We start from the raw sequence: 18287 nt of genomic DNA, 5'->3' as shown, positions 1-18287 counted from the left end.
CCAAAGTGTAAAAAACCCAAGTCAATATTGACGAATAAACACAATGTGCTTTAAGCATACAATGTAGTATTATTCAGTTTTAGAAAGGGAGGAAATTCTGATACATCCTACAACATCGATGAACCTTGAGGATGTTACATTAAGTGAAATGCCAGTCACATACAAAACTATTGTATGATTTCACTTATATAAGGTACTTGGAGTAGTCAGATTCAGAGACAGAAAGTAGACAGGTGGCTGCGAGAGGCTGGGGACCCTAGGGACAATGGGGTGTTATTGTTTAATTGGGACAGGGTTTCAGTTTTGTAAGAGGAAAAGAATTCTGGAGATAGATGGTGCTGATGGTTGCACAAAAATGTGGGTGTACTTAATGCCACTGAACTGTATTCTTAAAAATGGTTAACATGGTAAATTTTAGCTTATGTGTGTTTTACAATTAGAAATAATAAACAACTATTGAATGAAAAAGAAACACAAATTGGGAGAAGCCAAGATGGCAGAACAGCATGGAAGTTTTTTGTGTGTCTCGCGTCCATGATATACAGTCAGACCAACACTAAACCATCCTACACACCTAGAAAACTGATTGGGGGATTAACATAACAATCTGCACAACCTGAACCACAGAATTCAGCAGGTACATGGCACAAAGAGCTGAACATGGGGAGTGAGAAGCTGCAGCAGGCAGGGAGGTGCTTTTGCGGGTGGAGAGAGGATGGAGACGGGGGAAGGAGGGAGAATACGGGAAAAGCACCCCTCCCCAAAAGGAGCCGGAGATAAAGTGGAAAATTGGAAACAGCTACAGGGACTAAACTAAAAAGGGAGAAAGGAGAAAGGAGAGGGTTTAAATTCCATTAAGACTGTAAACAAGGGGAGCGCAAAGTCTGCAACTCCATAGCTCCATACCTGGTGGTGCTCTGGTGAGAAGGGCGAATCCCCAGGAGCAGAGTGGGGTCTGGGAGGTTCTTGGGCCACATAGGGAAAAGCGGTTCCACTGCTAGAAGGACATTTGGTAGAGACTGTTGAAGCCACCTGGTCCCAGCAGACCCCAGAGAATGACCACATTCTCTGGTGCTGGAACAAGGTCATTAAGGGTGAAGCCTGGTGCCAGATGTGTGTTGTGATTTTTCATAATCCCTGAAAAGCTGCTGCTACACTATTTCGCGAACTTTTTCTGGGGTGGGCTGGCACCTGGCTGCAGTCTCGGGACACCGGCAGCAGCAGGGTCCAGCAGGAAGCGTTCCTGGGTGCAGCCAACATTCAGCCGTTGCTTATTTGGCCATTGCTCATTTGGCCATTGCTTGGTGAGACCCTCCCGCAGAAGGGCGGAGTGGGTCAAAGCTGCAGTCCTTCGGAAGTAAGGAGCCAGGGAAAACAGCTGTATTTGAGACAAAACTCAGGAGAGAGGTATTGCCTGGGGCCTGGTCACAGACAGTGAAAAAGCAGGGAGTGGACGAGAGCTGAAGACAGAGGATGGGTGCGTGATTGCTGATTGGGGAGAACAGAGTTCTGATACTAGAGACTGGTAGCTGGGCGACGCCATTTTCACTGCTCCCGTGCATGCGCATGCGCATACACACCTAGAGTGCCACGATACTCCACCCCAGTAGGCTAGCAGCGCCATCTAGGGGAGAACAGAACCATTACACTGAGCCCCGTCCAACTGGACCAACCTTGCTCTTCAAGAACACAAGTCTCACTACCTGCTTAGTTTATAGACTATAAAGCACTGCATAGTCTGACTTCTAAGAAAAAATGAAGTAATTTCAGTCCTATTTCAATCTGTTAGTAGGTCCATCTATTCAATTTTCTTTCTTTTCTTTCTCTTTTTCACTTCTTTTCTTTTTCTTGAATACAGAAAGAGAAAAAATTCATTTTTATTGTCAATTTTTATTAAAAATATTTTTCTTTATATTTTTACTATATTTTTTACTTTTGTGTAATTTTTTTCAAATTCTATTTTACTTCCATCATTTTATTTTAGTCTACTTCAGTGTATTCACTTTTTCAAATTTCCAAATGATTTCTTTTTAAAAATATTTTTTTAACTTTTTCATTTCTTTTCCTTGAATGCAAAAAGAGAACAACTTCATTTTTACTTTAAATTTCTATTAAAATATTTTTAATTTTTTTACTATTTTTTTACATTTATGTAAATTTTTTCAAATTCTATTTTACTTCCATCATTTTATTCTAGTCTACTACAGTGTATTCACTTTTTCAAATTTTCAAAACATTTCCTTTTTTTCTTCTCTTTTTTCTCTTTTTTGTTTCTTTTCTTATTCTTGAAAACAGAAAGAGAAAAAATTCATTTTTATTTTTAATTTTTATTAAAAGTATTTTTCTTTATTTTTTTTTACTATATTCTTTACTTTTGTGTAAATTTTTCAAATTCTATGTTACTCCCATCATCTCATTTTAGTCTACTTCAGTGTATTCATTTTTTCAAATTCTCGAACAATTTCCTTCCCCATCCTTTTTTTCTCTAATCTGGCAAACCACTTTCAACACTCAGACCAAAACACAACTAGGATTGAGCATCATTTATTCACTTTTTGTATGTGTGTGTATTTTTAATTTTTTAATTTTAATATTTTTTAATTTTAGTTTTTTAATTTTAATTTTTCTACCTCATTAATTTTTTTTCTACCTTGAAAATGACAAAAGGAAGGAATTCACCCCAAAAGAATGAGCATGAAGAAACGACAGCCAGGGATGTAACCAACACATAAGCAAGATGTCTGAACCAGAATTTAAAATCACAATAAGAAGAATACTAACTGGAGTCAAAAATAGACTAGAATCCTTTTCTGCAGAGATAAAAGAAGTAAAAAATAGCCAGAATGAAATTAAAAATGCCATAACTGAGCTGCAATCACGGATGGATGCAGTGGCGGCAAGGATGGACGAGGCAGAACAGAGAATCAGGGATATAGAGAACAAACTTATAGAGAATAACAAAGCAGAAAAAAAAGAGGGAGATTAAGGCAAAAGAGCACAATTTAAGAATGAGAGAAATCAGTTACTCATTAAAAAGAAACAATATCAGAATCATAGGGGTCCCAGAGGAGGATGAGAGAGAAATAGGGGTAGAAGGGTTATGTGAGCAAATCATAGCAGAAAACTTTCCTAACCTGGAGAAAGACACAGACATCAAAATCCAGGAAGCACAGAGGAACCCCATTAGATTCAACAAAAACCGACCATCAACAAGGCATATCATAGTCAAATTCACAACATACTTAGGCAAGGAGAGAATCACGAAAGCAGCAAGGGAAAAAAAGTCCCTAACCTACAAGGGAAGACAGATCAGGTTTGCAGCAGACCTATCCACAGAAACTTGGCAGTCCAGAAAGGAGTGGCGGGATATATTCAGTGTGCTGAATCAGAAAACTATGCAGCCAAGAATTCTTTATCCAGCAAGTCTGTCATTCAAAATGGGAGAGATTAAAAGGTTCCCAGACAAATAAAAATTAAAGGAGTTTGTAAGCACTAAACCAGCCCTGCAAGAAAATTTAAGGGGGACTTTCTGAGGGAAGAAAAGATGAAAAAAAAATATATATATATATATAAATACCAAAAGCAACAAAGGATTAAAAAGGACCAGAGAACACCACCAGAAACTCCAACTCTACAAGAAACATAATGACAATAAATTCATATCTTTCAGTACTCACTCTAAATGTCAATGGACTCAATGCTCCAATCAAAAGACATAGGGTAACAGAATGGATAAGAAAACAAGATCCATCTATATGGTGTTTACAAGAGACCCACCTTAGACCTAAAGACACACTCAGATTGACAGTAAGGGGATGGAGAACCATCTCTCATGCTAATGGTCAACAAAAGAAAGCTGGAGTAGCCCTACTTATATCAGACAATCTAGACTTTAAGGTAGACTGTATCAAGAGATGCAGAAGGGCATTATAGCATAATCAAGGGGTCTATCCACAAAGAAGACCTAACAATTGTACACATTTATGCACCAAAATGTGAGAGCACCAAAATATATAAATCAATTAATCACAAACATAAAGTAACTCATCGGCAGTAATACTATAATAGTAGGAGACTTCAACATCCCACTCACAGCAATGGACAGATCATCTAATCAAAAATCAACAAGGAAACAATGGCTTTGAATGACACACTGGACCAGCTGGACTTAACAGATATATTCAGAACATTTCATCCTAAAGCAGCAGAATATACATTCTTCTCCAGTGCACATGGAATGTTCTCCAGTATAGACCATATACTGGGACACAAATCAGCCTTAAGTAAATAGAAAAAGACTGAGATCATACTGTGCATATTTTCAGACCACAATGCTATGAAACTTGAAATCAACCACAAGAAAAAATTTGGAAAGGTAACAAATACTTGGAGACTGAAGAACATCCTACTAAAGAATGAACGGGCTAACCAAGAAGTTAAAGAGGAAATTAAAAAATTCATGGAAGCCAATGAAAATGATAACACCATAACCCAAAACCTCTGGGACGCAGCAAAGGCAGTCATAAGAGGAAAGTATATAGCAATCCAAGCCTTTCTAAAGAAGAAAGAAAGATCTCAGATACACAACCTAACCTTACGCCTTAAGGAGCTGGAAAAAGAACAGCAAATAAAACCCAAAACCAGCAGAAGACAGGAAATAATAAAGATTAGAGCAGAAATTAATGTATTGAAACAAACAAACAAACAAAAAAAAACCCAGTAGAACAGATCAATGAAACCAGAAGCTGGTTCTTTGAAAGAATTAACAAAATTGATAAACCACTAGCCAGTTTGATCAAAAAGAAAAAGGAAAAGAGTAAAAAAAAATCAAGAATGAAAGAGGAGAGATCACAACCAACACAGCAGAAATAAAAACACTAATAAGATAATATTAAGAGCAATTATATGCCAATAAAATGGGCAATCTGGAAGAAATGGACAAATTCCTAGAAACATATGCACTACCAAAACTGAAACAGGAGGAAATAGAAAATTTGAACAGACCCATAACCAGTAAGGAAATCAAATTAGTCATCAAAAATCTCCCAAAAAACAAGAGTCCAGGGCCAGATGGATTTCCAGGGGAATTCTACCAAGCATTTAAGGAAGAGTTAACACCTATTTATTCTCTTGAAGGTGTTCCAAAAAATAGAAATGGAAGGAAAACTTCCAAACTCTTTCTACGAAGCCAGCATTACCTTGATTCCAAAACCAGACAGAGACCACACTAACAAGAAGAACTACAGTCCAATTTCCCTGATGAACCTGGATGCAAAAATCCTCAACAAGATATTAGCCAACCGGATCCAACAATACATTAAAAAATTCACCACGACCATGTGGGATTTATACCTGAGATGCAGGGCCAGTTCAATACCTGCAAAACAATTAGCATGATTCATCACATCAATAAAAGAAAGGACAAGAACCATATGATCCTCTTAATAGATGCAGAGAAAGCACTTGACAAAAATACAGCATCCTTTCTTGATAAAAACCCTCAAGAAAGTAGGGATAGAAGGAGCATACCTCGAGATCATAAATGCCATATATGAACAACACAATGCTAATATCATCCTCAATGGGGAAAAACTGACAGCTTTCCTCCTAAGGTCAGGAACAAGACAGGGATGTCTGCTCTCACCACTGTTATTTAACATAGTATTGGAAGTCTTAGCCTCAGCAATCAGACAACACAAAGAAATAAAAGGCATCCAAATTGGCCAGGAGGAGGTCAGACTTTCATTCTTCACGGATGACATGATACTCTATATGGAAAACCCAAAAGATCTACCAAAAAACTGCTAGAATTGATTCATGAATTCAGTAAAGTTGCAGGATGTAAATTCAACGCACAGAAATCAGTTGCATTCCTATACACCAATGATGAAGTGACAGAAAGAGAAATCAAGGAATTGATCCCATTTACAGTTTCACCAAAACCCATAAAATATCTAGGAATAAAACTAACTGAAGAGGTGAAAAATCTATACACTGAAAACTATAGAAAGCTTATGAAAGAAATTGAAGAAGACACACACACACACACACACACACACACACACACACACACAATGGAAAAAGATTCCATGCTCCTGGATAGGAAGAACAAATATTATTAAAATGTTGATACTACCCAAAGCCATCTACATATTCAATGAAATCTCTATCAAAATAACACCAGCATTCTTCACAGAGCTAGAACAAATAATCCTAAAATTTGTATGGAACCACAAAAACCCCGAATAGCCAAAGCAATCTTGAAAAAGAAAACCAAAGCAGGAGGCATCACAATACCAGACTTCAAGCTATACTACAAAGTTGTAATCATCAAGACAGTATGGTACTGGCACAAGCACAAGCACTCAGATCAATGGAACAGAATAGAGAAATATAGCCAGAAATATCGCCAACTAATCTTTGACAAAGCAGGAAAGAATATCCAATGGAATAAAGACAGTCTCTTCAGCAAGTCGTGCTGGGAAAACTGGATGGCGACATGAAGAATGAGTCTGGACCACTTTCTTACACCATTCACAAAATAAACTCAAAATGGATGAAAGACCTAAATGTAAGACAGGAAGCCACCAAAATCCTTGAGGAGAAAGCAGGCAAAAATCTCTTTGATCTTGCCCGCAGCAACTTCTTACTCAACACGTCTCTGGAGGCCAGGGAAACAAAAGCAAAAATGAACTACTGGGACCTCATCAAAATAAAAAGCTTCTGCACAGCAAAGGAAACAATCAACAAAACTAAAAGGCAACTGACAGAATGGGAGAAGATATTTACAAATGACATTATCAGATAAAGGGCTAGTATCCAAAATCTATAGAGAACTTATCAAACTCAACACCCAAAAAATAAATTATCCAGTGAAGAAATGGGCAAAAGACATGAATAGACACTTCTCCAAAGAAGACATCCAGATGGCCAACTGACACATGAAAAAATGCTCAACATTGCTTATCATCAGGGAAATACAAATCAAAACCACAATGAGATACCACCTTACATCTGTCAGAATGGCTAACATTAACAACTCAGGCAACAACAGATGTTGGTGAGGATGCAGAGAGAGGATCTCTTTTGCATTGTTGGTGGCAATGCAAGATGGTGCAGCCACTCTGGAAAACAGTATGGAGATTCCTCAAAAAACTAAAAATAGAACTACCCTACGACCCAGCAATTGCACTACTAGGCATTTACCCACGGGATACAGGTGTGCTGTTTCGAAAGGACACATGCACCACCATGTTTATAGCAGCACCAAAAACAATAGCCAAAGTATGGAAAGAGCCCAAATGTTCATCGATGGATGAATAGGTAAAGAAGATGTGGCATATATATATACAATGGAGTTTTACTCGGCAATCAAAAAGAATGAAATCTTGCCATTTGCAACTGCATGGATGGAACTGGAGGGTATTATGTGAAGCGAAATTAGTCAGAGAAAGACAAAAATCATATGACCTCACTCATTTGAGGACTTCAAGAGACAAAACAGATGAACATAAGGGAAAGGAAACAAAAATAATATAAAAACATGGAAGGGGACAAAACAGAAGAGACTCAGAAATATGGAGAACAAACTGAAGGTTCCTGGAGGGATTGTGGGAGGGGGGATGGGCTAAATGGGTAAGGGGCATTAAGGAATCTACTCCTGATATCACTGTTGCACTATATGCTAACTAATTTGGATGTAAATTTAAAAAAAGTTAATAAAAGAAACACAAACTATAATTAATGAATAAATATTTAAATAAAAATATTTAAATAAAGTAAACTTAAAATTTAAATTTAAAAATGTTAAATATTTTTACAAAAATAAAACAATTTGCATTTAACATTGAGTGTCCATCTAGTTGCCAATTTAAATTATGGATATTAGATTTCAAAAGTGTTATGCCTAAATCAATAGATACTCAAATTTATGAGGAATACATATTATTTAATATCGCAGATATAAAATAATGTAGCGTGTCACCATGTACAACTCTTGCAAATGCCATGCTTTATTCACAGGTACGTTCAGGGCCACAAACTGGGACACGATGAGAATCAAGAAAAAATGCTCAACACTTCTGGGGAATAATAGCTCATTAATGCAAGAATCTATTGCATTCTCGATCTCTGAGAGGAAAGATTTGACAAGTTTATGAATTTGTCTTTTTTTCTTGAGTACTTCTGTTCCTCAAGTCTTCATGCTCTTAGGTAGTGTCTATGTTCACAACATTCAGATATAGTCTTCTCTCAAAGGCAAGACCTGAGGAGCAGTGCGTCCTTGGAGCCTGGGAGTGGAGGCTTAGAGTCATCGGTCACGCTGTGCAAGCCCTGAGCACCAGATCCCTGGTGACAGAAGCAACCATATATCCCTCATGAAATTTGCTGTTGGTGTGTGTTTGTGATATGTGTAGCCCTCTAAAAGCACAAGGCCCCTCTTTCTCGGGCCAAAGCATGGCACTGTTGAAGCCCCACCTGCTATTCGTTGAAATGAAAATGCGCCAGTTAGACTCAATCCATCCACACGGTGAAAGCTAGAATGGTTTGCTGTTCAGAGAATTTGTTTGTCTGAGGTAGATATTTGGCTTGAATTTTCTAGATTTCAGCTACTTTTTATCAGCTCCATGATCTTGAAAAAGTTATTTATGAGTTGTATACCCAGGTTTTCTCATCTCTAAAATGGGGGTTAAAATAGGACTAGCATCGATGCATCGAGTGAAGATTAAATGAGAAGATGCATATAAAGTTCTTAGCAGTATAACTGGCCCAGGGTGGGTGTTAGTGATAATGGTGATGATGATCTGGATGGCAAGTCAGAGCTTGGTGGAAATTCACGTTCCATTACAATTTCTGGGATAGACTGGCTGGTACTTAGAGTTAAGAGAACTAATTAGACTAGGGTGTGACTTTTACATCATGAAGATGTAAGGCACAGCTAATGTTCTTTCAATCTGGAAAATAGAACAAGGCTCTCTGAGGTACCGTCCAACCCAGAGATACTGCTTGAGGAGACCCAGAATAACCACCAGTGATATTAAGAATGTCAGGTTCCCTGAAGAGCTTGAGTGCTCTTAGGATATGCTGCAAATATATGAGTGGTTACCTGCCAAGTTTCAGGATCTCAGGGAGGCCTTAATATCCAGAGAAAAGGTTTTTGCCTGATTTGAGTAACTGATTGATTGGAAGACCTGCTTTGATGAGAACTGAGTTGACTTATCTCATTTTTTGTACAAAACTCCATTAACAATTGCTTTCCACCATTCCTTTGCTGAACTATGGACCATTTAAGGGAGAGAGAAGAAAAAAACTTCAAAGGTAATTTCTTTCAGCTCCAAAAATGGTCTTGGGTTTTCTGGTTTAACACAGAATTGAGAAGTAAGCATGCATCATTTATTTCTATGCAAAAAACATTCTTCACTTCAAACGGCAATTAGTGATAACATTTCTATCTGGTGTCGTGATGAGATTTTTATGCTAATCATCACATAGCAGTAAATTAATCATTTGGGCACAGTTAGAGAGAATGTATATTTCATGAGACAGATATAGATATCAAGATCTGTTTGATATTTACTCAAGGTAAATGGGAAGCATCTCGAATTATTATGAAGGAAGCATACTGAGCAAATAGAACTGCGTGGCAATGAAATGGATGTGGTGTAGAAGCATGAGGATTTTCAAAATACTCTTGGTGTCATTAGTGTAATTATTGTGAGGAAGGTGGAACACTCTGGGGAACCTAAACTCCAAATCATTCGCAGACACATCAGAACCCTCAAAGCCACATCTTAACGAAGTCAAGGGCAAAATCAGCAATCGACCTCCTTTCCCTGAATCCCCTCCTTTTTCTGTTGCAGAATTCACCTTCTTCACATTATACAGTATTTAAATGGCTTCTCTTCTCAATTTGCACTTAAGTCTACTCAACCAAATGAATCAGAAAAGCAACTTGACCCTGAAGTCAAATTGGAAAGCTGCTGTATGCAGAGGAAATAGGCCACCACTCAAATGATACACCATTTCTTAGCAGATGAACAGTTCCTTTTACAACAATTTATGGAAAATAAGAGAATTCTACCTAAAAATGTCTATAGCTATAGTTATTCAATAGCATGTGCCAGGCTCCACAACTATCTAGTAGATCTAAGCAGTTAGGATGTGCATGTTCTTGTGAGTTTTTTTTCATATTCCTTCTTCCACCCTTCTATTTTTCCAACTCCCATGTACTTCTCCATATCTCCTATATTACTAGTGCTACTGATAACCACATTCACCAACACACAATATTCACAATGTCCCCCAACCTAGCTCCTCTAATACTTCTCCATTAAAGCAGCAGTAAGGGGGTCAGTTAGGAAATGGGCCAATTCTGCTATCGTTTGGCCCTGTATAATTCTTTCCCCCCGCCCCCAGGGAAATAAACAACTCTCTGGGGAAAGGCAAAGAGATGAAATAAGATCCATTTCCTAAGAGCCATTTCCAGGATATAGGCAATGGGTTGTGATAATTCATAGATGCTGCTTATTTTTAATCTCAGTCTTTGGGCAGTTCATGAAATCCCTGAGATCCACATTCCCAAATTAGAATCAAGTAGTGAGAAAAGAATGAACCAAAATGTACAAAACATAAAATGAATATGGTTGTATACACTGGACAAAAATTAGTGACTTGACACTCACTTCTGGCCAAGCAGAAGTAAAAAGGACCAGACTTGTCTTTCAATATTAAACAAAAATCCAAATAAAATGTATGAAACAAGACAGTGGACATCAGGAAATGAAGGACATAGGTGCCCAAGAGACAGAAGCAAATAGGGTGAGCTCTATGCTGGCCCTAGATTACTGCCTTGAGAGTTGCAGTTGCAGTTCAGAGAAGGAAAACCCAAACAGAGAGCAGCCAACCGAGTTAAGGAGAGGGATCTGAGTGTTCACAGAGGAGGCCAAGGCAGCTAGAGTTCATAAGATACACTCTCAGAGAGGGGAGAGTTTCACAGAGTGAGAATGTTAGAGACCTGCAGAGGGTCTCCTCACCCCTCCCCTAAATCTGAGTTCTGAAAGTTTTGATATGGAGGTGGTTGTGTGTGTGTGTGTGTGTGTGTGTGTGTGTGTGTGTGCATGTGTGTGCATGTGTGCGTGTGTGTTATTATTCAGTTGTGGAAGTGTTTTAATTTCAATTATGATTTCTTCTGTGGCACATGGGTCACTTCTTCATTTCATTAAGTCACTTATTTTCCAAACTTATATTTTTTTAGTTGATTAGTCCATTGTGGTAGTAAATTTATTGAGTTTTTTCTTCTTATTCCATTTTTGGAGATGTTGTTCTGTTGTTTTACACTCTACCTCTATTTTTTTTGTGGTTACCCTAGAAAATTTAACATTTATATTTAACTTGGTAAATCCTAAATTTAGACAGTACCTCTATTATCTTCTAGAGCAATACAAGGACCTTAGGACACCAATTCCTGTAACTTCTCTTTTCATTTATATGCTATTCTAGCCAATTATCTTCTTTCTTTTCAAATTATAGATATTATTTTATTTAGTTCATGTTTGTTTAAAATATTTACCATCTTCTTTGCTCTTAATTTCTAGTGAGCTGCCAGACTGAGGTGATCAATTAGGACAAGGAACCAAAATGAAATTAACAATCATGCTTTTATTACTTATGCAGATAACACATGCAAGATGTAAGAATAGGCACCAGTTCCCCAATATTCCATTTTCCTCGCACCAGGCAAGGGTCAGGTGAATCAGCACAGATGGAGGGGAATCTTACTGTCAAAGAGTTCTGAACAAAAGACTCCTGCCATTTTATGGATTGGGATGGGGCTAGGGAGAAGGGAGGGGAAATGGCTAGAAATGAAAAGAACCAAGTCAAAGTAGACAAAAGTGTCTTAGTCAAGATCCCCAATAGGGAGGCCTCTGAATGGAGTTGTTGGGCTTGAAATGCAGATTATGTATGAATCTGGCTGGCCAGTAGGTCCTAAGTGCTTGACTGCAACTCTTTTAAGAAAAATATAACGTACCAGTTGTGTACTAAGTCTTGTGTGAGGATAGCTTTCCTCCATGAGGCCTGCTGGGCTGGTCTGCCCTGCCCCCTTGTAATTGCCTATAGATGAGTCTAAATGATCACACATAGATTTTTGGTGTGGAGCCAGACTTTTCACTTCTTGTCTATTGGTCTTCACTCTAGGGCCATTTAATTTTTCCAGGAGTAGACATTTTCATATTTCCTTTATCAAAGGTCTGTTGCTGGTAAACTCTCTCAATTTCTGTTTACCTGAAAACATCCTTATTTTGTTCTCGTTCTTGTATGCTATTTTTGCTGAGCATAGAATTTTTAGGTTGGTAATTGTCTCCTAGCATGTTGAAGGTATCTTTCCAGTGTCTTCTGGCTTGCATTGTTGCTGTTATTAAGAAGTTAGCTATTATTGATTTTTGCTCCTTTTAAAATAATCCCTTCTCTCTTGTTTCAAAGATCTTTTCTGTGGTCTGTAGTTTCTCTATAACATGTCCTAGTGTAGATTTCTTTGCATTTATTCTGTTTGGGATTCACTGGGCTTCTTGACTGTGTTAACTGATATATTTCATTATTTCTGGAAGTTTTTCATTTATTATTTATTCTTATTCTTGTAGTCTTATTTCTTTTATTATTGTTTGTCTTATTTTCTCTTTTATGCAACCCTGATTAAATATGTGTTAGATGATAACTCTATCCCTCATATTTCTTAACCTCTCGTTCATATTTTCTGTGTTTTTTCTTTCTGTGCTAAATTCTCATTAATTTTTTCACTATTCTTTCAGTTCATGAATTCTCCTATCTGCAATTAAACTGGTCCCCTAAGTTTAAATTTTGACTTATAATTGTTTACATTTCTTTAAGTTCTATTTTTTTTTTTTTACAATATGCCTGGTCACTTGTACTCTCATATTCAATTTTCAATCTCTCCTTTTGCTTCTTTAAACACAATAGATATAGTTTAGAAAATTCTCAGTCTAATAATTCCAATATCAGAAGACATTGTGGTTCAATTATGTTTTGTATTCTTAGTTTGTTCTTGCTCAGAATGCTACAGTTCTGTATTTGCTTTTGTTGTTTAAATTTTTTTGCATTTGACTGTGGGTTAATATTTATTGTAACATTATCGATGGGAATTTCTTTGGGCCTTCTACTCAGCACTTATTCAATAATGGTAATTTTTCTTGCAGTATTGAAATTTATTTTTAGTTCACCATTGTATTGAGATATAATCCTTTGAGATCTCAGTTTTATTGGGGGTTCTCTAGTATCCCTAATATGTCTTTGAGATTTGTCTACAGTTCCCTGAGCCCTGAAAAGCAGTGAAATGGAATTGAAGTTTACCACCTTCTGCAAATTTTCTCATAGAGAAAGCTGATTTAATGTGCTATGTATCTCTTTTGGTTCATGCCTTCACTTAGTTTTTTGTTTAATATTTTTTTAACTTTTAACCAGTATTTATATATTTAAGTGTTTCTCAGATGGTATCCAGAATTTTTAGTGTAAGGGTCAAAGTATCACTTTGCTGCCTTGCCAGAAATGAAAGACCTACTCTATCCATCAATCTTTTTAATTATTACCATTAATAAAACTGTTACTTTGTCTTTTTCTTCTGGAAATTCAATTACATGTATGTTAGACCATTTGCTATCCAATTACATGTATATTAAATCACATATGTATTAGATTACAACTCTTGGAAGATCATTTTGGTGTTTGTTTTCCTTCACTATTTCTTTCCTTAGTATTTCAGTTTGGGTACTTTTTATTGGCCTAATTTCAAGTTCATTCTTTCCTCAGCCTTGTTCAGTCTGCTGAGGTACCCAATAAGGAAATTCTTCATCTCTGATATTATATTTTTTATTTTAGCATTGGCATTTGACTCTGTTTTATAGTTTTCATCTCTCTGTTAAAATTCTCCTTCTGTTCATGTATGTAGTCCTAGATCTTTAATGTATCCACCAAAGTTATGTCAGATCCCTCTCTGATAGTTCCAGCATCTAGGTTATCTTTTAGTCTGGCTCTCTCATTTGCTTTAACTCTTGACGATGCGTTTACTTTTTCTTGTAGTTTTTAAAATTATTAAAAAAATTTTTTAAATAATTTTTAAAGTTTATTTATTTTGTGAGAGAGAGAGAGTGACAGAGCGAGCAAGGGATGGGCAGAGAGAGAGAATCTCGAGCAGGCCCTGTACTGCTAGCATGGAGCCCAGTGTGGAGCTCAAACCCATGAACTGTGAGATCACAACCTGAGCTGAAACCAAGAGTTGGTTGCTTAACCAACTGAGCATCCAGGAGCTCCATTAAATTATTTTTTTAAATTGAATACTGGACATTGTGTGTAGAAGAACAGTAGATATTGTTCCCAGAGTGGATGAGGATCAATGTTTTTTTCTCTGTTAGAGCCTATGAGTATTATTTGGCCTTGCTGAGTCTCAACCTTGTCAACAGCAAAATGGGAATATGCCCCAACTTCATAGAAATCTTTTGTGAAATATATAAAACATCAACAGTATATTTATATTATTGTTTACCTGGTGATAGACCTTATTTTGTATCTTGAGTAAGGCAACTAGATTATACATACTTAGTTTTTATCTCCAAATGGTGACATTTTTTTCTTTTAATTAAAAAATCATATTTCATTAAAAAATTCTGACATAAAAGTGTAGAAATTAGAAAGCCAAATGTCTCCATACATTCAATGAAGACCATATTACAATTGTGTATTTCTCTGCTCCTTCGATAAATAGCATAAAAAACTGGTGTCCTTGTATTTGACTTAATGTTCATCAATACACACATGAAAACCAGAGATCTTCCAAATATTTATCCAGTATTTACTTTCAAAGTAGAAACAATATTTTTTTACAGGTGGTATAATGAAATGTCCCCACTGTGATCTCTACCATATGCGGATTCTATGTTGGGTGGGGGTCATTTATTCCTCTAGAAACACAATTTGGAAAGTATCAAGAGAGACGGTAATAGAAAGTATGAAAAAGTACTGTGCTTTGAAAATGGACTAGGTCAGATGAAACTGTTAGTTGAAGAAGGACTTCCTGGAGCTGCAGACTCAGGATTCCTGGCCAGAAAGGACAAGCATGCTTTCTTTCTTGCTCTTGCTAAGACCTGGGCAGCATTTCCTCCATGTCTGCAATGACGTAAGAGACAACAGCCCAAACAGCGGCAGCAACATTCATCTGCTTTGGATCCATGATAGTCATGGTGTCTCCACGGGAGTGATGGAAGGAGAAATATTTATATAGGTCATCAAGTAGACTGGCTCCTGGGGAGAAAAGAGGAAGAATTCTTGGTGAAATATTTTGACAGAGATTTCTGATTAGCTGTTCAGAAACCATTGCTACTCACTCTTCCTGCTCCTACGATGCAGGCCACAGTGGCAAAATCATTACTTTCCCAGCTTCTCTTGCAGTAAGCAATGGCCATGTGGCACCATTCTTACTACTAGGATATGAGTGGCAGGCTATGGAGAATTCTAGGAAAGCCTTTACTTTGATGACAAGAGTCAGGAAAATTCCCTAGTGCTGCATTAAAGAAGATGAGAAGTTTGGAGCTGAATGGGGCAAAAAGCCCACACACTAAAAATGTCAGAGTTGAAAGAGAAAAGGAGCTAGGAGTTAGAAAATACTGGTAGCCCATTGAACATTGCCTACTTCTGGACTATCTGCTACATCAAATAAATAAATAAATAAATAAATAAATAAATAAATAAATAAATAAATAAACCTTCACTTGTTTAAGTAACTGATACAAATGTCCTATTCATTTATGAAAAGATATCTTCTTCTGTATCTTCAAGCGTGAAAATTATGTACCTTCCTAGATGCAAAGAAAGCCCACACTTTTTTGCTCAAGTTTTTCTTCTCCAATGATCCATATACTTCCCATGAGATGTCCCAGCAACCTCCAAGGGCACCAGCAGGTGACTCTACCCAGTTAAGAGCTTTCTTCTCTCTCTAGAGAGGCTTTTGTCTAGCTTCAGCCATGAACCACAGCTTTGGTGAGGCTTCACTGTCCCTTTGTCATCCTTCAGAAGATCTTGGACCCAGTTTGTAGATTCCAACTGCAGTTTTTTAGCCTCTGGTCTTACGTATGTATGTATGTATGTATGTATGTATGTATGTATGTATGTATGTTTGTATGTATGTACTTATTGTTAACTATACATACATAAGATTTCAAAGAACAGAAATGCATATCATGATGGATGACAATATAAGAAGTAGGAATATGTTCACAATCCAATGCAAGAAAGACATTACAAGTACCTTTGAAGCCCATTTTATGAGCTCCCTGCACCTTGCAGATCCTTTTCTCCCTCCAGAGGTACCCACTTTCCTGTTCTGCTTGTATGTTAATCACTCTTTGCTTTTTTAAAAAAACAGTTTTACCATATACTTATATGGCATTACAAATGAATGAATGAATGAATGAATAAAGTATTTATTGTTTAACACTGTCTGCCTCTGAAACATATACACCAGATATGTTTCTGTGACTTGTTTTTTCTGCTCATTGTGTATAGCTGCAGTATTTTCATTTTTTATTGCTGTACATTCCATTTATTGCATTGCATTTATTTATCCATTTTCCTGATGAGGGACATTTAGGTTGTTTCCAGTTTTCATTGTTAAATGTTGCCATCAACATTCTCTAGTGTCTAAATAGAGGAATGAAATTGCTGGGCTATAGAGCAGATGTGTGTTTAATTGTATTGTGTAATTCCAAAATGTTGCCTTTTTCAGTGTGCACTGCCACTGTCAGTACATGAGTCTTCCTCTTGTTTCATATCCTCTCTAGCATTTGGTAATATTAAACTAACATTTGCTAATCTGGTGGTATGAAATATTATCTCATTATGATTTTAACTTTATTTTTTAAAATTATTAATGAGACTAAGCAAGTTTTCATATATTTTTTTGTTATTTATGTTTTCTCTTTTGTGAAATGCTTGTTCATGCCTTTTGCCCATTATAAATTGATTTGTTTTCCTATTGATTTGTAGGAATTCTTGAAATATTGTAGATACTAATATTTTCTTGGTAGAAGTTTATACAAATCATTTCCCGGCTTGTGACTCTTTTCACTCTGTTTATCATGTACTTTGCTGAATAGATGCTCTTTTAATGTAATTTAATTTATTAATTTTTTCTTATGATTTTCACTTTCTGACTCTTGTTTAAGAAGTTTTCTCCTACCCTAATATCATAAAAATATTCTCTGGTGTTCTATTCTAAAAGCTGAAAAGTTTTGATTTTATTTTTGACTTCTTCATCCATTTAGAATTGGAATTCATTTTGTATATGGTAGGCTTATATTTTTATTTTTCAGATGTCCCAACAAATTTATTGACTAGTACATCCTTTTTTCCCACAGATCTGCAGTATCAATTTTCCATATATCAAATTTTCTTATACAAGTGGGTTTGTTTTGGGGCTTTCTAAATCTGTTCCAATGGTCTATTTGTGTATCCCTGTGGCAATACTACAGTGTCTTAATTACTTCTGCTTTCTATTCTTTATTATCTGGTAGAGCAAATTCTCTCACCTTCTCTTCCTTCCCCTTCAGGAATGCCTTACTATTCTTAACTGTTTGCTCTTTCAGATAACATTTAGAGTCGTTTTTAAATTGTACAAAGAATATTTTTGGATTTTGACAGATAGTGTGATAATCTACATATCAGTATGGGGAGAGCTCAGATGTTTATATTAGGATATTGTGTTCTTATCCATGAAAATGGTGTATTGACATATTTCTATTTATTGAAGTCTTCTGTAACATCTTTAAAGTTTTGTAATACTGTTTGCATACCTTTTGTTAGTTTTCTTGTCTCCAAGACTTATATTTTTTGTTGCAAATTATAAATTATACATTTAAAAATTCTGCATTTTCTGTTTGTGGCTATCCATTTTTAGCATCAAACATATATCTGATTCATAAAAAGGCAGGTGTTCCTTCTTTTTGTACACATTGGAATAGTTTGTGTAAGATCAGAAATGATTCATTTCCTGGTTATTTTGTAGTAGAACTCCTTACAAAACTAAGTCTGGTCCTTTGTTTATGGTAAAAATTTTAACTAATGATTAAATTTCTCTCCTGGTTATTGGGCTATTCAGGTTTTGTATTTCTTCTTGAATTAACTTTGGAAATTATTTTTTATGTGTGAGTTTTGCCCAAATATTCAAAATAATCTGCATACAGCTATCAGTTATATCCTGTTTTTATCTCTGTTTATGTCTGCATGTA

The 18287-nt window shown here is 36.3% G+C and overlaps 1 protein-coding gene across 5 annotated transcripts in view; it reads right to left on the bottom strand.

Moving 5' to 3' along the window:
• CPQ (carboxypeptidase Q) overlaps positions 1-18287 on the bottom strand; it is a 465818-nt gene that overhangs the window by 90071 nt on the left and 357460 nt on the right. The window contains exon 8 of one of the 5 annotated variants that reach the window (XM_040494041.1): positions 14833-15306. The exons of 3 other annotated variants lie outside the window; for them this stretch is intronic. In XM_040494041.1, the coding sequence (XP_040349975.1) occupies positions 15143-15306 (164 nt within the window). In that variant the 3' untranslated portion in view covers positions 14833-15142. Of the gene's footprint in view, positions 1-14832; positions 15307-18287 lie in introns of those variants that run through there. One more of the 5 variants, XM_040494048.1, reaches the window with a different exon arrangement.

The sequence above is a fragment of the Herpailurus yagouaroundi genome, unplaced genomic scaffold (genome assembly GCF_014898765.1).
Source record: "Herpailurus yagouaroundi ecotype Mexico unplaced genomic scaffold, PumYag 186, whole genome shotgun sequence".
In the NCBI taxonomy this organism is placed as follows: domain Eukaryota; kingdom Metazoa; phylum Chordata; class Mammalia; order Carnivora; family Felidae; genus Herpailurus; species Herpailurus yagouaroundi.
The sequence above is the reverse complement of the archived record's forward strand: the minus strand, read 5'-3'. Positions and strand labels throughout refer to the sequence as shown.